The sequence below is a fragment of the Grampus griseus genome, assembly GCF_964374135.1.
Source record: "Grampus griseus genome assembly, chromosome: 12".
Classification (NCBI taxonomy): Eukaryota; Metazoa; Chordata; class Mammalia; order Artiodactyla; family Delphinidae; genus Grampus; species Grampus griseus.
In genome coordinates, this window is record NC_139006.1 from 6,837,193 (window position 1) to 6,864,438 (window position 27,246).

General features: G+C 49.6%; 1 protein-coding gene across 1 annotated transcript; it reads left to right on the forward strand.

Annotated features, from left to right (window-relative positions):
* Positions 1 to 26,394, forward strand: VPS37B (VPS37B subunit of ESCRT-I). Its single transcript, XM_082668026.1, has 4 exons — positions 1 to 162; positions 21,075 to 21,246; positions 23,384 to 23,466; positions 24,126 to 26,394. The coding sequence occupies exons 1-4, from the start codon at positions 52 to 54 to the stop codon at positions 24,627 to 24,629; spliced, it is 870 nt and encodes a 289-aa protein (XP_082524152.1). The 5' UTR covers positions 1 to 51; the 3' UTR covers positions 24,630 to 26,394.
* Positions 26,395 to 27,246: the final 852 nt, after the last annotated feature.

Below are 27,246 nucleotides of genomic sequence, written 5' to 3' on the forward strand. Positions count from 1 at the left end.
CCTGGCGGCCAGAGCGGCGGCGGCGGCGTCGTCGGCAGCCGAAACGCGGGGATGGCGGGTGCCGGGAGCGAAGCCCGGTTCGCCGGGTTGTCGCTGGTGCAGCTCAACGAGCTGCTGGAGGACGAGGGGCAGCTGACAGAGATGGTGCAGAAGATGGAGGAGGTGAGCCGAGCGGGGGCTCGAGACGGCGGCGGCGGCGGCAGCGGCAGCGGCGGGGCCTCGAGGGGGACGCGTGGAGCCGGGGACTGGCGGCGGGCTGGCGGCGGGCTGGAGGTGGCCCAAGGCGGAGGCGGTCGCGGTGCCTCAAGTTGGGTTGAGGGGACTGGGAGGAGAAATGGGGGGTGCTCTTGAGACGGGGTCGGGGGTGAGGGGACCGAGGCTGGGGCGGAGCTGGGAAAAACGTCCTGGGACGGGGCTTGCGGGGGCTGATGGGGTCCTGAGGCGGGGAGTGGAGCAGGGATTAGCCTGGAATGGGCATTTGGAGACGTGGATGACTGTGGCTGAGTCCGGTGGGGCGAGGAGGGAATTGGGGGTTCGAGACTGGGTTGGAGAGGGTAGAGGGGACGGTAGTTGAGGATTACGGGTGCCTGAGACTGGACTGAGGGGGGCGGGGGGGCGGGGGCTTGAGAGGTACAGGGGGACTGAGGCAGTTATTGGCGTCTGAGAATAGGTTTTGAGGTGCTGAGTGGACTAGCTAGATAGAATCTTAGGAAAGGATTGGGGGTTCCAAGATGAGTTTGGGGGCCGAGGGTCTGTACCTAAGTCTGAGAGGTAGTTCTGAGATGGGGTTTTAGGGTTGGGAGACACGAGGCCACGGACTTAACCCAGTTAAGATTTGAGGTGTCCATGTATCTGAGGGATCCTGAGTGTCAGAGGGACCCTCCAGGGTCTGACTTCATTTGGAAGTGGCCTTAACAGCGTTATCCCAGGGGGCTCTTCTCCAGGGTTTTGTGGGAGGGGTCTGAGGGTGGCAGCAGGATGCCCTTTCTGATAAGAGTTGCCCCGTCCGTGGAAGAAGGGAATGTGGTAATTCTAGTAGGGTAGCTTTGCCCCACAGTGTCTTTCCTTGCTGGGGCCAAGGAGGATTCAATCAGAGCTGTTCTGGGGGAGGAGATAAACTGGAGATCGGGGGCTGACAGCCAAGCCCCACCTCTTTGATAGTGGAAGGTCTGCCCAGTCTCTGGAAGGCATGCCACCTCTGTTTCCGGGTATCTCACTGCATCCCTTGCGGCGTGGTTTGTCCTCAGGGGTAACTGACTTCACTCTTGGCGTTTGCAATGTGCGCTTTCTTTTCTCCTTTTCTCCCAGGCCTTTTGAACTCTTTCCCTGAAAGTCCAGTTCTGTGAGTCTGGGTCCTCTCCAGGCAGGTGGACCCAGGCCGATCCAGCTCTCCCCAACCCATCTACCATTCCTACTCCTTTGTCTCTGAAGTCTGAGCCTTCCCACGCCTACAGGGCTGAGCTTCTCACCCAGAAGCCTGTGGGGGGGCTTTTGGCTTTCTTTCCGAAGAGGGAGTGATTGTTCAGCACTGAGCCAGCCCCTTTAAAAGGGGGCTTGTATGGAGGTTGCACATTCAAAATCACTGGAAAACCCTCAACAGATCATTGTCCTGAGCTACAGAGAGGCCACTGTAGTAAGATGGTATCAGTCTTTCCATTAATCCACCCCTTGTATTCCCGGGCTTTGTAACAACTTGGCACATACAACTTGCTCTGAGATGCAGTTTACCCTATTTATGGTCTCCATGTGGCGCTTTCCTTTTTAGAGAAGAATAAGTGACAAAATCCATCTTTCTTGACTGAATGAGAGTTTCATGTCTCCAAAGAAAGAAAATCTTTGCTTAGTTTCTCTGCTTTTCAGTTGCCAGGAGACCTTTTTGTTGATTGTCAGCAGGCATCTTTCTAGTTTAATAATAAAATGATAGGTATGTTTCTCTACTGGGTAACACTGCCTACAAGTTATTTTATTATATGTGACTATGCAGTTTCAGAACAGAGTACTGTAGTTATATTAGTAGAACATTAATAGAAGTAAACTGCTTTTTAGTGGAGGGAAGATTGTGGAGTCAGGTCATTCTGCTGACTCCGGCTCCACCTGTTTCCGCTACATGAGAAACTGGAGGTTACTATTTAAAGGGAAAGGCAAATTAATCTAGCAGGATTTTTTTGGGGGGGGAGTTAAAGGTGACCTTCATACCAGAGTATCCTATAGAAATACTGAGGACCAACTCCTCTTGATTAGACCACACCGTTAAGTTCAGTTACTCAGCAGAAGTTTGTTCTTCAGAGTGTACTGCTTTTAGAACAAGGAAACTGAACGTGAAGACCGAAATACCTTAGCCAGGCAGCTCACCTAGCCACGGTCACCCTTTGCAAGTCCTGTTACCCTGATCGTGTGTGGTGCGTTTCTGAAGGAACTGGTGTGATGTGAACAACCAAAAGTCTGACCGTGGTAGTTTCACTCAGCTACTAATCTTGTGTGTTGGTTTATTTGGGGATGGCTGTGAGACACAGTAGAAGAAAATACTTTGTGAACTGTCCACTCTTGGCCAAATGGCACATTTATGATCTGGTGTTAAAGAACATTCAGGCTCTGGAATCATACACTCCAGGCCAGACCTGGCCACTGCCCGGCTGTGTGACTGCAGGCAGGTCACCGCACCTCTGTGAGCCTCTGCTGGGGAAGGATATATGAAAATATTTATTTCTTAGAGTTGATGTGGGGATTATGTGAAAGAGTGCACGTCAAGTCCTTAACACGGCATATAGTTAGTGTTCAATAAAGAGTAATTGCAATTAGTAATTTGTAGTTCTCTTTCTAGAACGATTACTGACAATCATGCGTACAGATCATCCTGACCAGTTAATAGGGTCTTATCTCAAGAATCTATAAAGTAAATTTTTATTTGGTGTTAGCCTAAGAAACATTTACCTTTCTGTGGTCAAAAGGATTATGTGTCTCGGTAGGACTAGAATGAGACAGTACATGGAACAGCGCTTGCACATCGAAGAATCTCTTAACCCTGAACCAAAGGCTTTTTTTTTTTTTTTTTTTGGCCGAAGGAAGTGTTTTAAATTGTAGAGTAAGGCTTCTTCAAGCCTGAGGGGTATTTTGTGGCGGCTGGGAAGTGTGGCTAGGTTTTGAAGGCATTCACTGTTAGGTTTAAGTACAGCTGTGCATTATGCTTCACTTACATTGTTTTAATTGTGGCATCTGAGCTTTAGTCCAGCTCGAGACTAAATTCAAATCATGCCGGAGCTGCAGACATTCTCATTTTCCCTGCCCGTGGGTTTCTCTTTTCCTGTTCCTCCTGTCTGTATGCAGTTCTCTAAATGTAGTACATCCCTAGTGGCTGTAGGTTCTTCCCTTGTGCTCTGGGCTGATGTTTGTTATGTACACGTTTTTATTTTTATTTAAAGTTATTTTTACATGGCAGTGGAATGTGCCTTTCTCTATCTGTCCACATTAACCCCATTGGACTTGCAGGGCACTCCCTTAAAAGGAACTGTCGCTTAGGGGATTAGGCAGCTAAACCGGACCTCCTGGGTCATTGCTCCCCGTGTGCTTTCTGAGGAAATGCTGATTGGTTGGTGTTAACTAATGATTCACTAAGGATTCAAATTCAGGATCTTTGTTCCTGGGGCAAGTGAAACTGCCCACAGGCAAAAACTCTGAGGGTCTGAAAAATAGATTGTTTTGTGGAAAGTAAAGAGTCTGGTCTGGAAGAAGCTGTTTCCCTAAGGCGTGTTCTGGTGTGATTTGTGTGGGGCTGCGAAGCTACTGCGGAATCACAATGGCTTATTGAAATGTACGGACCAGGGACTGCTTCCTCAAACAAGCTCTGAACACTGGTGGGACTGGTTTTTAGAAGCTAAGATTTAAAACCCTTGAGTGTCTGCTACTGGAGTTTGTTTCTGTTCCTGTTGTACAATCATTATTGTGTATATATAAAGGCTTCAACTTTTATGTTTAAAACTTCTCTCCCGTGGACCTATGACTTTAACGCTTGTGTAAAAAATTACTAATGCCCCAGAATATTTTCTGAAATACAGTATTATCTGACTTTTTAAAGAACCTGAGAGTTTTGTGACTTATTTTAAACTCTGCTTCCACTGTAAAGTGAGGATGGTAACCATGCCTGCCTTCTAAGGTTCTTGTGAGGCGAAGTGGAAGAGCAGGTGAAGTCAGTAGAGGCCAGCGCCCTTTCTTTAAAGAGATTTTCTGAATTGTTAGACAGTCTTAGGTGAAATCCGATCCCTTATTTCATGTAGTTGTTGTCTCCTTCTTTTGTATTGATCAGAAGTGCAGTGGGGGTGGTACAGTACAGAACTGGCTTTTGATACCAGCAATGTGACCTTTGGCAAGTATTCAGTCTTTCCAATTGCAGTTTCCTCATTGAAAATAAAGGGGATAATAGCAGTAGGCTACTCCGTAGGGTTGAGGGTTGTTGGGTGGACTAAGTGAGATAAGCCTTTAACATGCTTATCATGGGAACTTCCCTGGTGGCGCAGTGGATAAGACTCCCCCTGCTTCCAATGCTGGGGGCCTGGGTTCCATCCCTGGTCAGGGAACTAGATCCCATATGCATGCCGCAACTAAGGAGCCCACGTGCCGCAACTAAGACCCAGTGCAACCAACCAGTGAAACAAATAAATAAATAAATCTTTTTTTAAAAAAAAAAGATGTTTATCATGGTACCTGGCACAGAGTGAACACTCATTAAATTGTTATTATTCAGTAGTATTGCCAAAAATAGAAGGCATATGTCCTTTCTGCCATTTCAAGAGATTCCATTTCGTTTAAATGCTGTGGAGCACCTACTGTGTGCAAGGCATTATAAAGGATAGAAGTATGAATAGCGTATAATCCCTATATTATAATTTAGGAAAGAAACCAAGTACACAGACATCAATACAAGAGAGAATAAGAGGTAGGGAGCTTCAGTTTGGGGAGACGAAAAAGATTATGGTGGCGATGATGGCGCAGCAATGTGAGTGTATGTAACGCTGCAGGAAACGTGCACTTAAAAATGGCTAAAGGGGTCAATTTCATGTTTTGTATATTTTACCACAGTTTTTTTGTTTTTGTTTTTTTAGAGAGAGAGAGAATAAGGAAAAGGCCACATGTGAATTGTAAATGACATTGAAGGTCAAATGAGAGGCTTCCTGGCTAGATTAGGTTCCTACTGCAAGAGATGGACTTTGATAGGCAAGTAAGATTTAAGAAAATAAATGATCAAATACAGTAATTCCTATACGAGGGTGTAGAATGATACAAGAAACATCTGTGTACCTGCAAGCGGCTTTGGAAGAAAACACGACCAAGCCAGAGAAGAGCCCTCTGTGCTCCGTCCGGAACGTGATTCCCCACCCGCCAGGGAGCCACTGTCTTGAATTAGGTATTTATTTCTCTGAGTAGTATTTTGACAAAAGTGGGGGCCCACAAAGGAGTGACAGCCTGAGCACGGCACTGAGCAGGAAAGCACGGGACAGGTTTTAGGACTCGTTGAGTTACCAGATCAGATTTGCTAGTGCGAAGGGAAGTGATAGGAAATAAGGCTGGCGAGGCGGAGAGCCAGGTGAGAGCTCAATGGCGGTTCCTGTGGCAGCACTGAGTTTCTGTGACTCTTTGGAGCAGAGCAGCAGTGCGATCAGAAGAGCACCTTAGGAAGAATATTTTGGCAGCAGGGGCTGGATTGATATGGCGAGGTTCAGGAAGACCAGGTCAGAGGTGGAAACGGAAGGGCAGGTGAGAAGAGGTTAGGATTTGAGCTAGAGTTCTGGGAGGGGAGATGCAGACCAGCTGGTTGGACCCGTTCACACCATGGTGCCCTTGTGGAGTTGTCTCTCCCCCTCCCCTGCCCACCCAGGGACCCCATCAGCTTTGCCTTCCAAATGTTCTCCCCCCTCCTCAGTCCCAGACACACGGTCCCTTAGCCTCTTGGTATGCTTCCTCAGTGGAATTTGAGACACATTTTGTAAGTCCCTTGCTTCCCTGTGTCCCCGACTGGCCTGGGGGTTCCATTTTATCACGTTTATCTTTGTGTCTTTGGCACCTAGCACATGCCTGGCACACAGGATGTGCCCAGTTAGTGCTGCTGAGTGAGTGGAGGTAGCTGGGCTTTGAGTGGAAGTGAGAGGGTGGGCCAGAGCGAGGCTGGAGGAGGGAAGGGGGGGTGGTCCTTGAGACCGTGGTAGCCTGGGTGTGGGGGACAAGCAGGGCAGTTATGTGACATCGTCCGGCAGGCAGCTGAGTGCAGTTCTGGAGCTCAGGGGGATGCTTTGCTTAGACATACAAATTCGGGGGCTGACTTCGTCCAAGCACTTGTTGAAGTCAAGGAGAATATAGAAGTTTGAAAGGCCATGAGGAGTAATTGGGTTGGGAGAAGGAAAGAGGTGCTATGGAAGGACACGGGTCCGATGACTCGACTTTACAGGCAAGTTGACATCCTGTTGCAGTGCCTGTACCGTACAGATTAGTCAGGAGGAACCCAGAGACAGGCTGCACTGGTTGAGCCTCATTGTCATGTGCAGAATTGAGGTGCTCTTGAGCTAAGCCAGCCTCATTGTAGATTTGGCTTTTATCACAGTATTTGTAGCGGAATGTTGCTGTGGGGATCATGCCAGGTAGCAGTGCAGGGGTGTCTCTAACGACCTGTGCGTCAGCCGCGGCTCACAGATGTGATCGCTGAGGCTCAGAACATGCCGGGGCAAGAGTTCTAGCTGGTTTATTTCCTTCCTCAGCTGTGTGGGGTTTTCACATCCCATCATTATTCAGGAAAACCATCTTACCCGGTGGTACAAAGACAGAGGAGAGTTCTTTGTAGAGTTACTTCATAGGGAAGAGTGAAAATAGAGCAGTAGATGTAGTTTTGTTGTCAGTAGGTTACCTTGCAGTATGTCAGGGGAAAGCTTTTCAACGCATTTCTCATGGAATTGTGAGCAACGTTGTTCATTGTACCAAAGAGTGCATGTGAAGAGCAGATGTTTGAATAGTTGTTATATTACAAGCAGTGTCATAGTTAATAAAAGACTTGATTTGAAAGAAACATTATCTCCAAGGTTAGCTAATGGCACCTTGAGGTTATATTCATACCCATAGCCCAGGGCTGAGGTTGGCAGAGGGACAGTAAGTGCTAATTGGTGTTTGCCATCAGACAGCGGCTTTCATTAATGTGAGCACAGCTGAGGTAGGGTAAGTTTATTCATTTACTCAACCTTGATGGAACACCTTGCGTGTGGGGCACGGGGTGTGAAACCGCTCAGCCACAGAGTTTTCATCTTTTAGGATCTCGCAGGCATGCAAAAGCCAGTTTCAGTGTATGCGTGAGGACACGCCCTAGCGGGAGGGAGACGTGGTGAACCTTTGCAGGGCTCAGGGAGATCCTTGGGAATGTTTCCTGGAGGAGATGACTCATGCGCTATGATTGGAAGGGTGAGTTAACCAGGTAATGAGGGAGAAGGGCTTCCAGGCATGGGGCTGGGCTGCATGAACAGAGGCACAGAGGAAAGAAGCAGAGATTGTGTACAGGAGTACTGCAGGCCTTGCTGGGGGGCCAGGGCAGGGCGTGGGGGGAACGAGGCCGGAGAGGCGGGCAGAAACCAGACAGCCCCATGTTTCCTGAGAAAGCTTGGGCTTCACTCTCCAGTCAGAGGGAGCCACGGGGGGATTTTAAACCAGGGAGTGGTGTAGTCATACTTGGCGATTTATGTAGATGATTCAGGCAGCCAGGAGAGGATGGATTTGAGGGGGTAAGACCAGAAAGCGGGGAGATCAGTTAGAAGCTGAAAGAGGATTGAGAAAAAAGATTTTCAGGCAGCCAGACCCTTTGACTCGGAGGCTTACACCGGACTCATTGCACAGCCTGCTGAGTCTTGCTTTGCACGCAATTCAGATAACAACATGCTTGGTCCAATGGCTAATCTGTCAGTGGCAGATTTTTTAAAGGGTGTAGGGAAAAACTAATAGAGCCAATTACACCATCCAGAAATAAATGAAGCTGCACAAAAAATGTTAAGCATAGGATTTGGGTTGTTAGAAGACTTCGGACACGGATTAACCTTTCTAAATATTGGTTTCCTCATCTTTAAAAGGGGAGAATTAAAATACCGTCCTTATGAGACTTTGGAGGATTAAATAAGATAATGTTTGTAAACTGTGGAACACAGTGCGTGACCATGATAAATGCCAGTAAGTGACGCTGTGGCGGCTGTGAATGAAGTGGCTGAGGCTGGTTTAGGGTAGTGCTTCCCTAATTCTGGGATTGTTAATGGCGATTACAGAAAGAGGGCTCTGTGGGCAAGAAATCTGGGGAATCTGCCGAAATAAGAGGGGTTTTGTTTTGCTTTGCTTTGTTTGGTTTGGTTCTTACAGCTAGTGTGTGTTGTAGTATTTCCCACACTTACTCCATCGCAGAACTCAGTCTGGTGGGGCTAGGTTCCCTGGGGCACACTTGGGCAAATGCTTATTTAAGGACATAAATGTATCCATCTGCTTCCATGGCCCAGCGATATTGGTTTATCATAGACCCACTGTAGTTACTTGATATTGATGATTCTGTCTCATCAGAGGCTGTCCTTTGTGCTTTCATGTACTCTGTTTAAGAAGGCAAGGAAAGAGACTTCCCTGGTGATGCAGTGGTTAAGAATCCGCCTGCCAATGCAGGGGACGCGGGTTTGAGCCCTGGTCTGGGAAGATCCCACATGCCTGCGCACCTAGAGCCTATGCTCCGCAACAAGAGAAGCCACAGCAATTAGAAGCCCAGGCACCGCAACTAGAGAAAGCCTGTACACAGCAATGAAGACTCAGTGCAGCCAAAAATAAATAAATTAATTAGTTTAAAAAAAATAAAGCAAGGAAGTATATTTAAGATTTCTTAAAAAAAAAGATTTAAGATTTCTGATCCCAATTGATCAAACCTTTAAAAAATGACATTTTTAACATGTTTATTATAGAAAAATTTAAAAATACAACTGTAAAGAAGAAAAATATAATCACATGTAATACCATCGCTCAGATAAGCACTGTTGAACATTTTATACATTTTCTTTACGTGTTTTCTACCACTAGGATCATTCTGCATGTAGAGTTTTTGACTTGTTTTTAATCTAAATTTATGCTCTGGGCATTTTCTTATTTTTTGTCAGAAGATCCTTACATGACATGATTTTTAGTGGCTTATGGTATTTTATCATGTGGGTATGCCACAATTTATGTGACTAGTCCTTTATTACTGGATATTTAGGTACTGGGTTTTTTGGCTTTCATAAATTATATTGCGGTTAACATCTTTGAGCATAAATCTGTTAAAATATCAACACTTAATTTTTTTGAAAATGAGTCAGTCTTAAGTATCTAGGCAATTATTTTAGTTAGAACATCTTATTCCCTACATCACTTATAATTGCAGTTTTTTTGTTGTGAAATTTAAGTAGAATAATTTAGAGTAACTCATTCTCCTTTGACTAATCCCTTTCTCTACCCACAGACTAAAAAAAAAAAATCTCGTTATTAGAATAGCATTTTCTCATACTGAATAGAAGATGAATAATTTCAGTCATGTGAGAGTAAACTTTTATCAAACTGAATTCTTGAGTCAGGTGTTGGAAAGTTCATGTCATGATGTATTTTAAATGTAAAAGCAAAATTGTCAAAAGATGTTGTCTTGATATACATCTGGGATCTACCTGGATGGGCATTTTCTTATCTGCACCTGTGTAAAGACTCTCCCAGAAAATTCTCATACATGCTTTTCTTGTAGTTTGTGGTGAAGAGGGGAAAACCCCAAAGCTCTCACTAAACAAGTGAACGCTTTGGTTGGTTGTCTTGGCAAGAAACTACTAATAAGAAAAGCAAAGTTTAGAAATTCTGTCTTCCGTAGGCTGCTTTCTTTTGGGGAGGGGGGGAGGGATCTGGATTTTTAAATTACGGTGGAAGCTATTAATTGACCTCCCTCTACTTAACTAAAGTGTTCCAGTAATTGGCATTCTCCATGCCCTTCATCAAATATAACGATTGATGCTTCCCCCCCCCCCCCCGCCAATCATGATTAGATGCCCGGGCATTTCTGCTCCCACGCCACAGTTGCGTGATTACCGAGAGTCAAGTGTGTTTTCTCTCAGACCTGTTCATTCTGATATATATTTTTTTAATTTTTGAAATTTATTTAATTTATTTATGGCTGCGTTGGGTCTTCATTGCTGCGTGCAAGCTTTCTCTAGTTGCAGTGGGTGGGGGCTACTCTTCGTCGTGGTGTGCAGGCTTCTTGTTGCGATGGCTTCTCTTGTTGTGGAGCACGGGCTCTAGGCGTGCGGGCTTTAGTAGTTGTGGCGCACGGGCTCAGTAGTTGTGGCTGACGGGCTCTAGAGCACAGGCTCAGTAGTTGTGGCGTACAGGCTAAGGTGCTCCGCGGCATGTGGGATCTTCCCAGACCGGGGCTCGAACCCATGTCCCCTGCATTGGCAGGCAGATTCTTAACCACTGCGCCACCAGGGAAGTCCCTCATTCTGATTTTGTTACAGTAATTACATGATTTCATTAAGTACTATGGCAACCGAGGAACCGTGCGTGAAAAGAGAGAGTGAAAACTGTAAGCTGAGTGCTTTGGAAAGAGTTACTATAAGGTGATTCACTAGGAAAAAAAAGCTTGCTAATATTCCAGAAGGATTCTGCTCTCATCTTGCTTGTCCAGTGTCTTCAGGTTCCCCACATGAGAGGGTGTGGTCTAGGCAAAGAACTTCTGGAAATCGAGCTAGTGGACCCTTTCTCTAAGAAAGGACCTTTGCTTTAAATGAAAAAAATGGATAGGTCTTTAAAATTCTATGTGTTTAGTGAGTTACTGCTTTAACCAAACTGCTCAGTTAACCAGCAGCTGACTGGTTCTGATTATATGAAGTGAGGGCTTCTCTGTGTCCTGGCTCACCTGCTGTGAGATTCTGATTCTGTAGGACTAGGCTGGGGCCAGGTGTGACAAGCCCCTTGCTTTTAGGAGATGAGGGACAGAGGCAGGTGACATCGTGTTCAGTTTGGGCCCCATCCTGCCTTCTGCTCCTCATCCCTTCTTCCACGCAGAGTCCCCAGGAGTTACAAGGCAAGTGATACTAGGAAGGTAACATTTATTATCCACACCACTATCCACATAAGTCCAGGAAGTGGGACAGATCTTGTTTTTTTCTCTCCCCCTCCTCCCCCCGCACTGAATATTAGGAAATACGTCTTCTAGGAAAAAAAAAAAAAAATACAACGGAACACCCTGGTATGTTGTGCCTACCAGAAGTAGAAAACAATCAAATCCTGTGTAGCTGAGACCACTTCTTCCCTGGGGCGAGTCCGTTTATTTTCAAGCCTAGCTTTTTGCATTTCCTGTGGTCAGTTGCACTTACGGTGAATAACATACTAATTTTTAAGATGGAGTCAGCTCCATATGGAAGGGATTGGTCGAGTGTCTGCTACTTTCTGAGGACAGCAAGTTTCTCTCAACAAGAAGGATTTTGATATCTGCGATCAGAAGTAGCAGTCTTTATTAATCTAATATGTTCTGTTGAGTGGTTGTTTCAGTGGAACGTTTGATAAGCAGCTGGCAAATTTACTTTCCCGAGTAGGCTGTAGCCTTGGAGATGGTTTCGCACAGCCCACGAGATTGTCGTATTTTAGAACAGTTTCATAATGTTCTACAGTTCTTTCACTGGATTTTTTGTATTTTCATATCCTTAATTTTTTTAACATGTTAAACAGTCCAACTCAGCAACTGTTAAGTTTTCTCATAGAAACTCAGGGAACATTTGGATTGAATCAAGCCACACTGGGTTGTGTTTACAGGTCACCTCTGGGATATTATAGGCTTGGATTACAGGCTCCGCCTGAAAGCCCGCCTTCAAATGGAAGACTGGTGAAATGAGTGCATCACTGGGAAGGTCTTTTCACTGAGTGGAAGATGAATTTGGGTTTTCTGATAACCTAACCTTTAGTATTAAAGCCCAAACTCAAATTGCATGTGACTTTGGTGAAATCTACTGTAAAATTAATTGGTGAACTAGATCAGGTGTAGCACAACAAAAGGAAACTAGGTTAACCTGGCTGAATGCGTGCCAGCCTTTTTATCACCTAATCCATAAGCCTGCTATGTTTAAAGTCTGAATGCAACCTGAACTTCTCTAGTGGAAAGTAAAAGGCTAAGATTTCTTTCATTCTGTATCTTTGTATTATATATAACTTTCTATTTAATTTTATTTGGAGAGGAAAGTATCAAAATCAAAATGAATTTCCCACCAAAAGGAACCAGTGTTTCTTTGAGGAGGCCCCACCTGAGTTAGGGGCAGCAAAGGTACAGATTGGTCTGGGACATCTTGTTTTACCAGAGAGCAGGGCAGCTGTCAAACCTCTGGGGTATGTCAGCCTGAGAGCCAGCTCAAAGTGTCTCCCACTGGCCACGGACAGTTTGAGCATTAGGAAGATTAATGACTACAGCTGATTAAAAATCTGTTACTTAATAATGACACCTCCAGAAAAAGCTTATTGGTCGTTTTTGGAGGTTGCTTGAGCACTAATTCAATCTTCTAAAAGTTGGCTTTAAAAGTGGAGGGGTGGCGAAATCAAACATTCATCCTGCTTTCCCTGTGTAAATTATTTCCAATACTCAAACAGATGAGGCAGAATGCTCAGAGGAATTCAAGCCAATACATACAAAAGATGAAATTAAAGAATTTTTAGTAAGTGTAGTTACAGCATTGTAGTTAAAGTTATGAAGTTCTTGCCCATTAAAGATACATATTAAAGTTTTTATGGGTGAAATGATATGCCGAGATTTGCTTTAAAATACTTCCCCCCCAAAAGTGGGGTGTATAGAAGAAACAAGACTGGCAAATGTCGCTAATGGCTGAACCTGGGAGAAGGGCGCACGGGGATTCATTATACTTACCTCTGCTTTTGCTTTGTGTTTGAAATATCCTAATAAAAGGGTAAATGAGAGGCATAAATAGAAATGAAATTTAGGTGATTACTGGAACTTGAAAATAGAGAAGTGGTGGTAGACTGTAGTAGGGTAGGTTCTGTGGCATAATTCGTGGTGTAATCCTGTAGAAAACACACCTGGAGACAGAATGCCCTAACTCTTAATGTCATACCTCTGGAGTTACTTCCTGGCACTTGTGACTTTGGTGATCTCTTAAACCTCCCTAAGATTGCATTTCCTTCTTCCTGAGTAAAATGGGGACAAATCTGTCTCACCCTCGCTGAGAGGATTAAGGAGATATAATGCGTGAAGGGACGGTGGCACAGTGCCAAGCACGCGGTGAGAACTCAAGAAATGTTCACAGATATTGTTGAACTGTGTCAGGTGCTGGCGAGAGTGAAGCTGTCACGTCGCCACCAGTAAGTTGTCTTACTTAAATCTTTAAGTTCGCATCTGTTTGATTTTTTTTTCCCCTGAACCTTTCTTTTTAAACTTTTTATATTGGGTATAGCTGATTAACAATGTTGATAATTTCAGGTGTACAGCAGAGGGACTCAGCCGTACATATACATGTGTCCTCCTCCCCTGAGCCTTTTCTTGGAATAGCAGATGCAGTCAGGGCTACAGGCTGCAGCACAGGGTGAATGGCGCCCTCTGGAGTTAGGCCCTGTGAGCTGAACACCGCCCATCTCCGTGGCGGTCTTGACGCGGAGATATATGCTCAGGAGGACAGACTGTGTTCTGGTTGTTGTTCCCCCAGAGCCTGGCACGTAATGGTGCTTCTTAAGTATTTCTTGAATGAATGAATGAAACGCGCAAGCCGCTGTGTTGGAGCACGTTGCGGTGGCTGTTATGAGCCATACATAGTCTAGGTGCTGGAGTTCATGAGTGACTTAAAAAAAAAAAAAAGATGTGTAAAGTATTGTGGCTTCCAGGCCATCACAATCATAAACATTACTCCCACATTCTACCCGCCTCTGATGAGTCTCCACATGTGTGTTGCATGTCTGATGTCTACGCGGTAATGGGTAGTTTCGCTTTAGAGCAATCACTGTCATAATCTTAATTTTTTCCCTTTATGCTTTTTTTCCAAACTGTGATCACTCCTGTGGTAAAGTAGGGGTGCAGATAGTTTCACCTGGTTGGTTGTAATAACGAGCATCCATCTGTGATGTTACTGTTTAAAAGTTTATTATAAACATTCATAGAAGCTAATCTTCAGAGCAGCTTAGCAAGGTTTTAACAACTGGCAGGTGTGGCCTGAGGCCCAGCAATCAGGAGTCCTCCGGATTGAGGTGGACACAGACTTAGCAGCAGGCGTGTGTTGGCCTGGGTGCTGTGCTGGGTTCTGGGTATCGGGGAGTGAACAGGGCTCAGTTTTCCTCTTAAGGGGCCTGATGTTCTCATCAGAAGGGTGAGCGTGAACTCAGACGTCGTTGTATTTCCTGGGAAAAGCCATTCCAGTTCTGTCAGTCAGGCCTTTGGTGAGACAGGGCACTCAGAGCCCCCCAGGGCTGGTGCAGAACGGGCCACAGGTGTGCACTTCTCAGCCTCAGGCCTGAGGGATGGAGCTGGGTGTGGAGAACGAGAGAGGGGGCTGCTTTTGATTGGGGTGGGGCGTTTGGTCACCTACAGCGACCCCAGAGGAAGGGGACCCAGAGAACCCCCTCCTCATTTCACTCTCGTCCCACCCTCAGTCCCCATCGCTGAATCCAGCTAGAACCAGAAGGCAAGGGGCCTAAGTGGTGGATGTGGTTCAGCCAGTTGGCCCCTGGGGCACAGAGCAGGATGGAGAGTGGATCTCAAGGAGAGGTGGAAGATTCCAACCCTGGATTAAGTCCTCTGGATGCTGTAACACATTACACAACTTGGTGGCTTAAAACGAGACAAATTTATTCTCTCACAATCCGGGGGACCAGAAGTCCTAAATCAGGGGTGTCCATGCTCCCTCCACAGACTCTAGGAGAGAATCCGTTGCTTGCCTCTTCCAGCTTCTGGTGCTGCTGGCCTCCTTGGCTTGTGACCGTATCACTCCATTCCCTGCCTCTGTCTTCACATGACTTTCTCCTCTATGTGTTCTCCTCTGTGTGTCTTGTATAAACCCACTTGCCATTGGATTTAGGACGACCCAGGTAATCTAGGATGACCTTTGTCTTCTTTAACTTAATTACATCTGCAAAGAGTCTTTCCCCAGATAAGGTCACATTCCCAGGTTCCAGGGATTAGAATGTGGACATTTCTTTTGGGGAGCCACTATTCAGCCCACTACAAGCAACCGTCACTCTCGCAGGAGAGTTAAAACGCCATTGTGATACAGTGATAGCTGTTGGTGTGACTTTGTTTAATTTGTCTTCAGTCGAGGGGCACTCCGCGAGGGCAGGGTCCGGCCTGCCTCGTTCGCCCCTGTGTCCATCGCCAGCCCTGCCCAGGGTCAGCGCGTAACGGTGCCTCAGAAAATCCTTTTTTGGATGAATGAATAAACTGATGAACGGACAAGCACCGTGAACTACAATACGGAGTAAAACCAGGGATGTGCTCTGTGAGGCCACGAAAAAGAGCTCAGATGTCACTGTGTGCTGAAGGAAAGCCAGTTCAGTTATATCAGTTGGGTCTCTGGCGCAACAGGGGGCGCTCAGCTTGGGGGAGTCGAGGGGCGTTTAGTAAAGGTGTTCTTTACAAGGAGATGTGGGTGTAGACCCCTCAGGGCTGGTGCAGTTCAGCTTCGAGCTGAACACTTACAGGGATGGATGGAGCGGTGAATTGTGCCTCAGAGAGCACCCGGCGATCAGGGAGTGAGAGCGTGTGTAGCTTTCCGTGCGGCTCTCGGAGTCGAAAAAGGCCCAGAGCCACAGCCAGGGCAGGGCCTTGAGGAGGGGCTTTATACGCAGGGGCTCGAGCAAAGTTGTTGGTGAGGAGTGTTTTATCTACCAGACGGAATGTTTACTTGTTAAATAAAATGGGATCCTTTACTTTGTACAAATACTAGGCCTCTTAGCATCGCAGTAGGTGAGAGGGCAAACCCGTGTTTTTTTGGTTTGTTTTGTTTTTGGGCTGCATCTCGTGGCATGCGGGGATCTAGTTCCCTGAGCTGGGATCGAACCTGTGCCCCCTGCAATGGAAGCGCAGAGTCTTAACCACTGGACTGCCAGGGACATCCTCCAAACCTGTGTTTTTATCTTAGTTCCCGTGTCCTTACTGGGTTTTGAGCATTTAAAGAACTTCAGTACGATCAAGAATTTCCATCTATTTTGTTGAAATTTGCTCACATAATCCAATAATGTCATTTACTTTGTTATGATAAGGATTATATTATAGTGTAAAGGGGGAGTAAGGGACTACTCTGAGTATTTTCCCATAAAAGATTTAGCTTGGAAACATAGGCAGATTTGCCCATTGTAGTGTTTATAGGAAGGCACAGTTATAATTATCGTTGGAGGGGCAGACAGGCCAGCTTAAATCAGAACTTCACATTGTGGAAGCATCTGGTTTGGAAAACATCCACTGCAGACCCAAACCTTGACCCAGCTCTGGACAGTGGGGCGCAGGCAGGCCCCCGTCCTGACCCCGAGTGCCTCTCAATTGTAACCACTGCGTGTGTCATGCAGAGGGGAGTTTATGTCTGTTTTCCTCCTCACCAACTTTATTTTCTTCCACACTCCCCCAACCCAAATAATGACCTGTGCATTTGAGGTAGAATGTACATTCTGTGAAAATGTCATACAGTGATGTAAGCCTCCCACTCTGCCTGGACCAGTATATGTAAAAGACCTTGGTTTTTTGTTTGTTGTAAACAAAGGCAGCTTATCTCCCTAGAGCCTCTGCCCTTCTGGTTCTACTAATACCTAACAGGTTTTTTTTTTTAAATTAAAACATAATTACTTTCTATAAATTTATACATGCTTATTATAAATGATTCAAACACTATACACAAGTAGAAAGAGGAAAGTAAAAAAAAAAGTCGCACCACTGAGAGGTTGCTGTTAGCTTTGGGTGACCATCCATTGAGACAGCCCTGCTCACGGATGGACAGATGGGCAGAAGTCACTGTATAAATGGATCTTACTGTAAATGGTGCTGTCACACGTCTCAGTTTTCTTTGATTTTGAACAGAAAAGGAAACTGAAGTGAAACTGAGTACATTTATAAAAATGTTTCATTACCACAGTTTATTTCCTGAAAAGATTTCTCTGTGGTTAAGAAAAAGAATCATGAGAAACCATCAAGAGGCTGGGACCCAGTTTTCAATTTCAGGGCGTATGGCTCCGCACGCGGCCTCCTCTCGCACGGGTCCTTGGATCAGGAGGATGGGGGCTGGAGAGTCAGACTGCACGTCATCCAGGGTGGCTGCCACTTAGGCCTTGCTGAGTGTGGTGTGCAGGGTCCCCCCGAGTCCTTTGCAAACGACAGAACAAGTCTGGCTGCTTCCTCCCAGTTTTCCTCAACTGGGATGATGAAAAGGAATGTTGGGGAGGAAGGTCTTTCTCTAATGCAGCATCAAAGGCGTGTTTGGGCACCGATGCTTGTTCTGGAAGAGCTTTATCAGAGGCTTTTCCCCACTTCAGCCTACGCCCTGGCCACCGCTCCCGCCACCACTGTCTCCACTGTCCACCTGGAGAGGGTGCGGGTGTGCCCTGGGTGGCCACTGAGAATTTCCTGATAGTCTTGTAAAAACATCTGAGCACCCGGGGATAGAAAGAGCACAGCCAGCGTGACGGTCGTCTGCATTGGTTGGAATTTTATTTTGCCTCTGCATTTGGCGCATGACATGTTGTAGGAGAAGTGATTCTGACCTGACTTGGACCCCAAGAGAATAAACTTTATTCGTAGATATATTTTAGGATGGAACTGTGAGGCAAGGATCACCTGGGGGCTTTGAAGACACTCTCTAGGCCTGGGTCCCCTCCTAGACAATTGGGCTCATCTGGGGCTGGTCTGGGCCTGGGGAACTTGTCAGCGCCCCCTTGCCTTCAGGTAGTTCAGCTGATGCTGAGAACCCCCGTGGTAGGCTGGCACTTGGCGGTGCTAGGATGGTGTACTTCCCTCACGCGATGCCTTTCCAGTGGCCCCTTGGGACCCCTGTGCTTGTGGTCTGCCTGCGCTGAAGACTTGGGGAAACTCCTGATCGGATGGCCCTTAGATCCAGGACGAGTGAGACCCCCCACCACAGTCCCTAAGGGTTCCTCTATTACGGGAGCCCGTCTGTTGCATAAAGGATTTGGGGCATTTGTTGCTTGGCAAGCACAGCTCATGGTTTTTTTCTTTTTGACTCTGCGTTTTGTTACCCACCTAGCTTGCCAGATCCAGCCTCAAGTGACTGGCTTCTTAGGGGCTGAGAGGGCCTCTCTGATTGATTCCGCAGATCCTTGCTGAGTGGCTGCTGTGTGCTGGCTGTTTGGCACACCACAGATGACGGGATACCCAAAGGGGGTAACAGTGAGCGGGCGCACAAACGTAGTGCTCACTGGTTGCCATTGGTGGCAGGAAGGAAACAGGTGCTGTGACAGAGGGCGGCTGCTGGCTTAGCGAGGACGGCCAGGGAGACCTCTGTGGACAGGGCGCTCAGCTGGGACCGGGCAGTGAGGCGGAGCCGGGGGCCTGCTCAGGGAGAGCTTGGCTGGTTCTCAGAACTGCCGGGCCGGGGCGAGTGAGGACCAGGTCACCCCAGGGCTCAGAGGTCAGGGCCTGACGAGTTCGGCTCCATTTTCGCTGATTCTCAGTTTGAGAATAGGAGGGTGCCTGTTCCTCTCAGTTCTCTGGGCCTCACTCAGGGCCTGACAAATCACAGTTGCTCGGTAAGTGTTTATTGAACACAGAACTGATTGAGTCAGAATGATGGCATGCACGGGGCAGTGGGTCCTGACGGTGGCCTTGAATACCTGCCCCTTCCCGTCCATCAGATGAGACCAGTCGGAGCAAAAGATCTCATCAATAGTCTGTCTTATTTATTTATAATTAAAGTTTAAATTTTGAGATAATTGTAGATTCACATGCAGCTGTAAGAAATAACACAGAGATCCTGTGGAGCCTTCACCCGGGTTCCCCCACTGACAACATCTTGCAAAATTCTAGTCCACTCCCAAGCCAGAATTTTGACACAGATATGGTCAGAGCAGGGCACCGTGGCCACGAGGAGCCTTCCTGTCGCCTCGTACAGTCACTTCCCTACCCCCAGCCACGAATCCATCTCCATTTCTGTAGTTTTGTCCTTTCAAGAATGTTGTATACACAGAATCTTGGAGGCTGTGACCCTCTGGGCGGGTTTCTTTCGCTTAGCCTGTCCCCTGGATCTCCATCCAAGTTGCACGTGTCTCGGTAGCCCATTCTTCCTTAGGTCTGTGCTCTGCTCACGGTGTGGGTGTAGTACTGCATTTAGCCGTTCACCTGCTGAAGGACACCTGGGTGGCTTCAAGCTTTTGATTACACAGAAGGCCGTTCTGAACATTCACGTGCAGGCTTTTGTGTGAACATAAACTTTCATTTCTCTGGAATAAATGCCCAGGTGTACAATTTCTGGATGGTAAGGTAGTTACCTGTTTTGTTTTAAAAGAAATTGCTGCGCTGTTTTCCAGGGTGGCTGTGCACTGGTTGGCTTGCATGTTCCCTTAAATGGCTTCATCGAAGGAAAGGCTCTTCTGCAGGACCTCTGGATGCAATGTACCTGGAGGCCGAGCTGCTGTGGGTAGGGCTTGGGGTGGTGCTGGGAGCCCCCCAGGACCCCTCCACAGTCTGCAGGACCAGGAGCCCAGTTAAACTAGGTCCTTCCAGCCCTCACAGTCCTTGCTGGCTGAAAGCAGCAGTGAGAGACGGGAGAGTGTTTCCGCCGTGCTAGTTTGATAGTATTGAGCTAGAGCCTTCATTTTCTGTTTGAACTTAAATTTTGCTTTACCCTGAGCCTAATCTTGAGGGCCCTGCCCTGTGGGCCGTGCGAGAGATGCAGACTGTGTGTCTGCTGAGGAGAGAAGCCCCCCACTCGGTGGTCAGGGCCTCCTGCTAGAGACCTGCATCTAAGGCTCTTTCTTTGTTCTCACACGTGTGTGTGTGTGCGCGCGTGTGCGTGCACGCGTGCTGGGAATTGTGCGCTAGCGCCAAAGGGTATGGCTGGAGGGGGAGGGGTTGAAGCGGAGGCAGCAAGGCCAGGAACCTACAGTCAGACGAGCAAGAGGAAGGAAGTAGCAGCGAAAATAGCCTGGGTGGGGCGGGGTGTAGAAAATATCAAGGGGAGGGCAGGATGGCTGGTGTGGGGCTGACGGAGACCTTTGGAGAGAATCGGGGGCAAATAAGACTTCAAGTCCAGAAAGCGAGGTGGCTGCAGGCCGTGGAGGAGCCCCTCAGCAGCAAGTGGAAAGGGGGCTGAACTAGAAGTAAGACACGTTGGTATTTTTGCTTTTTTATTCAATGTACTTCTGGTTACGTTTCATTAGGACTTCCTCACCTTGTCTCAGACCTCGCATTAACCCCTCTCACCCCTGAGGTCCAGGCGGGCTTCTCCACCCACACGTGACCTGTCACCCCCGGAAGCACAGGACCCCTGTTGGGCAGATAAATCCCCGCCCCCAGCTTTGGATTAGCGGTGCTGATGGACCAGCGGTCAGGAGCTGGGGAGGCTCAGGCCTCTGCTCAGACGTGAAGAGCTGGTGTTGGGCGTAGGGACAGAGTAGAACAGGGCCCCTGAGTGGATTCCTTCCCAGGGTCTCGGGCTCTCGCGTTTGATCTCAAAGCCTGATGACTAAGCCTGAATTGACACCATGCCAACTGGCCCTCCTCTGATAAAAAGTGATTCTTTCACTTCTCTGGAACAGCAGCAACTCGTTTTGGAAAACTCTAGCTCTAAATCTTTAGAGCCGTTCACTCCTAAGAGCACAATGGCAGTGGTAAGGAATTCCGGTCACAGCACAGCTCCTGGGGTAAAAGCTTCAGCAGGTCCTGGGACAAAGCCCGTCCTGCAGGCCTGAAGGAGAGGAAGTGGTCTCGCTCTTTAAGAACGGGAGCAGCGTCCAAACTAGAAATCGGGGCTGGCGTTGGGGTGGGGGCAGCTGCCCAGCCAAACAGAAGCTGCTGCGGTGGCCCCGGGGGTGGGGCTCGGGGCTCACACGCTGGTTCTCATCACCCTGTATGGTCTTTGCAGACGCAGAATGTTCAGCTTAACAAAGAAATGACGCTGGCCAGCAACCGGAGCCTGGCAGAAGGAAACCTTCTCTACCAGCCCCAGCTGGACTCTCTGAAAGCACGTTTGACCCAAAAATACCAGGAACTCCAGGTGCTCTTTGAAGCCTATCAGATAAAAAAGACCAAATTAGGTAACTCTTTTAGGGTGATCTTTCAAGAATAAAGAGCTGAGGGAAGGTTGCATTTCCAAGCTGTTGCACTAACCAGGAAAGAAGTGTTACTGTGGGGCAATTTCAGATTAAGGCAGTCACTACTGCTGTGAAAAAATAGTTTATATATAGGATTGTGTCAGTAATTTAGAAGAATAGACTTGACTACTTTTTTTTTTTTTTTTTTTTTTTTTGCGGTACGCGGACCTCTCACTGTTGTGGCCTCCCGTTGCGGAGCACAGGCTCCGGACGCGCAGGCTCAGCGGCCATGGCTCACGGGCCCAGCCGCTTCGCGGCATGTGGGATCTTCCCGGATCGGGGCACGAACCCGCATCCCCTGCATCGGCAGGCGGACTCTCAACCACTGCGCCACTAGGGAAGCCCTTGACTACTTTTTAAACAAGACTCTACCTCTTCCAAACAGTATAGAAAAAAGGCAATTTTTCTGAATTATGATATACAGCGAATGCTTTATCCTTGAAGTTAGGCCCTCACAGTTAATGTTGAAAAATATTCATCACTGGAATACTTTATTTTAATGTCACACTTTACTTTGCAGCCATTATGAAGTGACGCAGGCATTGACTATTGTTGAAGCCTGAGTGCATTGGGGGTAGCTTTCAAGGAAACTGAGATTAAGAGAAGGTTAAAAGGGCAGTTCCCTGGTGGTCCAGTTGTTAGGACTCAGTGCTTTCACTGCCGTGGCCCTGGGTTCAATCCCTGATCAGAGAACTAAGATCTCACAAGCCGAGGGGCACAGCCCAAAAAAAAAAAAAAGGAGAGAGAAGGTTAAAAAATCACCCCCTTCAGTGAAGTGTACAGTGACGTCCGATACCATGATTCCTGTATCTGTGTAACTGCAGTAAAAATGCACTGTAACACACCCGACCAGAATGAGTAAAGGTGAAAAGACTGGCAACACCAGTGCTGGTGGGGATGCGCGGTTCTTCCATTGCTGGGAGGAGTGAGAATTGGAGAAGCTGTTAGCACCTGCTACAGTGAAAAGTAGGCATGCTCTATGATTCAGCAGTTCCACTGCTGGGTGTCTCCCCAACAGAAGCGAACGTTCACTCATGTCTGTCAAAAGATGCACACAACGGGCTTCCCTGGTGGCGTAGTGGTTGAGAGTCCGCCTGCTGATGCAGGGGACACAGGTTTGTGGCCCGGTCCGGGAAGATCCCACATGCCGCGGAGCGGCTAGGCCTGTGAGCCACGGCCGCTGAGCCTGCATGTCCGGAGCCTGTGCTCCGCAATGGGAGAGGCCACAACAGTGAGAGGCCCGCATACCACACACACACACACACACACACACACACACACACACACACACACACACACACACACACACACACACACAAAAAGATGCACACAAGAATGTTCGTTATAGCTTGCCTTGTGAGAGCCAAATTTGGAAACAGTCTAAGTGTCCATGTACAGAATGGTGGGTAGGTTGTGACACTTACACAACTTTCAGTGCCACAAAGCGCGGAAAGAAATGAACTGCCGGTTCATGCAGCAACACGGATGGTCTCGGAGACATGGTATTGAGCGGAAGAGGCCAGCACAGAGCACATACTGTGTGGTTCCACTTGTGTGAAGTTCAGAAGCAGGCAGGACTCTTGGGTAGTGGAGGGCACTCTGGGAGTGGCCTGGGGAGCCTTTGCAAACACTCTGTATCCCAGGCTGTGTCATGGTGGTTGGGTTTGTCTATGTAAATACATATATACATATATATGTAAAAATTCAGGTGGTGCACCTAAGATGTGTATACTTTATGTGTTTATGTAAATTATCACTCAGAACTCCAAAGGAAATAAATTATAGGGTTAATTGCAGGGTTAGGTTGCAAGGTTGGGTCACACGTTCAGTAATCGCCCCTGTATTGTGAGGCGGGAGGGTGACGCCGGCTGCCGTTACGGCCTTTCCTCTCAGCTTCCTGGAAAGTCAGCTCAGTAGGTGTGACCCTCCTGTCGCCTGTCCAGCGAAAGTACACTCTTTCTTCGAAAGGGAAGTGGGGAGGAGACTGGGGGAGCGTGTCGTCCTGAGGGGCCGGGGGTCATGGTGGTTTCTGAGGGTGTGCCCGTGCCCCTCACGCTCTCGTGCCTCCTGCTTCTTCCAGATAAACAGTCCAGCAGCGCTTCCTTGGAGACCCTGTTAGCACTTCTGCAGGCGGAAGGGGCCAAGATCGAGGAGGACACCGAGGTAAATCCAGCCAGCCCAGCGGGACGCCCCAGGGCAGTTACCTGGGCCTGGGCCCAGTTCCCCCAGGGCCAGGCGTGCCGGCTGCGCGGAGTGGGCAGCCCAGCCGGTGGGCTGGGGAGAGCGCCAGCCTGGGGGCCAGGGAGGCAGCGGGGGCGGTCTGGTCCTCAGGTGAGGGGTGCACGCTACACTGTGAATCGACGCCCGTCCCGTCTGCGTCAGCTGGCCGGGCAGAGCCTGTGGGCACGACCAGCTGAGCACCCGAGGCTTAAGCCTCGCTGAGCCGTAAGGAAATGAGTCAGGGTCCAAAGTTGTGTGGTTGTAGCCTCTCCGGACTAGGCCGAGTGCTCTGAGGAACCGTCGGGCGGGGTGGCCCTCGTTGGTGCGAGCGAGTTTCTGTCCTGCTGACCGTGTGGGGCTGGCAGGGTGCAGCCAGTGGAGGGAGGGAAACGCTGGTCTCGGCCGGGGGCTTAGCAGCTCGGGCCCCTCACCTTAAGGCGGGCTCTCCCCAGGGCCCGCTGCCTGTCCGGCAGGTGGGACCAGCACCTCTCTTCCCGCTCGCTCGGCCCGGGTGGGGCACCAGGAGCGGCCGGGGACAGGGAAGGGATGGGTGTCCTCATGGCTGACTTGCCCCGTGAACCGGGTTTCTCCTGCTCCTCCAGAACATGGCAGAGAAGTTTCTCGATGGAGAGCTTCCCCTGGACTCCTTCATTGATGTCTATCAGAGCAAGCGGAAACTGGCCCACATGCGAAGGGTTAAAATCGAGAAGCTCCAGGAGATGGTGCTGAAGGGGCAGAGACTTCCACAGGGCCTGCCGCCGGCCCCGCTGCCCCCCAGGGTGCCCGAGCCAGCGCCCACTGCCCCCCTGCCCTACCCCTCCCCGGAGGCCAGCGGGCCCCCCTCCGCGGTGCCTCGGCGCATCCCTCCCCCACCGCCCCTGGTGCCTGCGGGACGCTTAGCCACACCGTTCGCCGCCGCCCTGAGCTCAGGACAGGGCCCCCCGCACCCAGTGGCGCAGTGCCCACCGCTGCCCCCGCGCGGGGGCCTCCCCGCACAGCAGGGCTTCTCCCTGCAGCAGTTTGTGTTGCCACCGTACCCGCCGGCGCTGCCCCAGAGACCCCCGCCCCGGCTGCCTCCGCACCAGCCAGGCTTCATCCTCCAGTGAGCGGCCCTCGTCCTCCCCGTGAGACTCCCTCGCCGGCGCCTGCTGGCCGGGTGCGCGCACGCAGATGGAGGCCGTGAGCACCGGCTGCTCTGCCAGGGGCTCTGGTGCTCGGGCCAGGGCGTCCATCTGGTTGTAGAGCCGTAGGTCAGTGGTAAGCACACGTAGAACCCTGGTTGTGGACACCTAGGCGGTTGTGCGCTGGGCCTCAGCCGGGCATCCCGTGGTCGCGCTGGTTTGTGTTCTCGGTATGATTCCTCAGTCTGGCGTTGAATTTGTGAGTTTGGGGAAAGTCGTCGTCTCCCCCCACCCCCCCCCGCCTCCGTTCCCACGTAGGATCGTGGTCCTCCCGTTGCAGCTTTATTTAATAAGCATGGTTCATCATTTCTGCTTTATTTTCAAGACAGTTCTGTGGGTCCCAGCCCACTGCCCACCGCGGCCTCTGGTGGGGGCCGGTCGGGTGGGCCAGCCCGGAAGGTGCTTCCTGAACCCGTGTGGGGCGGGCAGTCCTCAGAGTCCCTCCCTCCCCCGAGCCTGGATGCTTCAAAGCCACCCTCGGAGTTTGCACTCGGCCCCCTGCCACGTCCAGGGGCCGGGCGAGCTGCGGCGGGTGAGGAGGTGGCCGGGAGCTGACCTTGGCACAGCAGATGACGGCCCCAGCTCCTCCTCTGCCTCCGCCTCGAGCCAGCCCGAGGCTCTCTATGAAGAAGTACTCCTCCAATATTTTTACTATGTGTGTGATTTTCCTGTTTTATATTGGGAAAGAAAACTTTTTTGACACTCATAAGACCATTCAGGGAAACTTTATGAAAAATGCACATACTGTTCTGAGCAGGTTGAGAGTGCAGATGACGTGAACGCAGTTTCCTTTCTTGCAAGCAGTGCACGGTCGCCCCCGCGGGGCCCGTGCTGTGCCTTAGCTTACCTGGTGCCAGGAGTGGCCGGACAGGCGCTGGGGCGGCGTCACCGGCCGCTGCTGCCCCGGCGGCTCTGCGTTCCGGGAGGGGCTTGTCTGCGTTCCTTGTTGTGTTGCAGGTGGAAGAAAAGCCCACCCGCCTTGAACCAGAATGCCCTTAGCCAATATTCTCTGCCTCTGGCTGGGCCTTGGGGCAGGGGTGTGACAGAGGGATGCCAGCAGCATCTCAGCTCAGACTGGAGAAAGCCTGCCCCTCAGTGTTAGGGAGGTACCAACAATCTCCGATGCTCTGGCAACACCCCGGGCTGTGCCTGTCCCCTGGGTTCTCATCCGCATGTGCCACGTGTGCCGGATTCCCAGGGCCCCAGGCGGGGCTGGGGGTAGCGTTGCCGCCCACCTGTTGACCAAAAAAGGCCCGTGTGCTCAGTTGTGGAACTCCTGACTCTGGCCTGTGACTCCCCAACTGGCTGCTGCCCAGGTGACAGAATCCAGGCAGAGCTCAAATGGGGTCTGTCCCGGCAGGCCCTGGGCGAGGCCACCAACCTTTGTCCTCAGTTACTGTACGTTTCTACTCCTGGACTTGAACTCCTGCTGTATTGTAATTGTTTTTAAAGAGAACAGCTGTATAGGACGATTTACTGCCCTGCCAATCAGGTGGGCCTGTTAACGCCTGTGTCTCTCGAGAGTGGTGCCACCAGCCCTTACCTCTGCCGCCTGCAAGGGGCGCAGCCAAACGTGTGCGCTCGGTGTTGATGTGGGGGAGGGGCCGCCAGGCTGGCCTTGCCGTCTCGAGGGCCACATCTGAACTGTGCTTGTAAAGCTGTTAAGACCCCTTTTAATAAATAGAGAATTGTTAATAACGGCCCTGTCCTTTATTTGCCTGGGGACCCTCATGACGTGTTTGGTTCTAGAGTATCAGCAGTCAGCGTTCCAACAGCGAGGCTGACTGGTGTGGCTCTGAAGTTACAAAAACTAAAGGTCACTGAGGTGGTTGGTCTTGATCCGAGAATCTCAAATGTGCACCAAAAGAGGCAGAAGGAAGCGCGCTCCTCCTGTGTCGGGGTGTCTTTGGGGTCTTAGCCGCCCTGCCAGGGCCTCAGCAGGGGACTCAGGGTGCCCCCTGGGCTCAGTTCCCCACCCCCCCCCCCCGGCTTCTGTCCACAGGCCAGCTGCACAGCTGATGGAAACTCTACTTAGAACATTCTCTGCTGATTTCAAGTAAATGATACAATCCTGTGGCCGGCATTCTGCTCTGAGACTCGCCCACAGGTGTCTAAAGGGGACCCGTGGCCAAGTCATGCGCTGCTGGCAGCTGGGAGGAGGGACCTCACTGCCCGCTGGGGCCTTTGTGGAACATGAGCACGAAGCAGCCCCGTGAAAGCTTCCCTATCGCTGTGTCCTCTAAACAGATGCCATTGCCTTCGTGTCACAGTGCCGGGAGGGTGTCTAGGAGACACTGCTATGGCTTTCCTGTAAGAGGGAAGCGTTTCCTGAGAAATCGCCTTGCTTTTGTTCATGAGAATGTGACTGACAGTTTTGTCTTTTCCCAGTGGCTGCTGGGAAGCTTACAGCCAAATCTGCAGTCCACCCCCCCTTGGGGGCGCTGGGCTGGACAGAGCCACGTGTGATTCCTCCCTCGTCGGGGCTGCTTTGCTCACGGGACATCCAGGGAGGACCAGTGCCTGACCTCAGCCGGACTGGTAG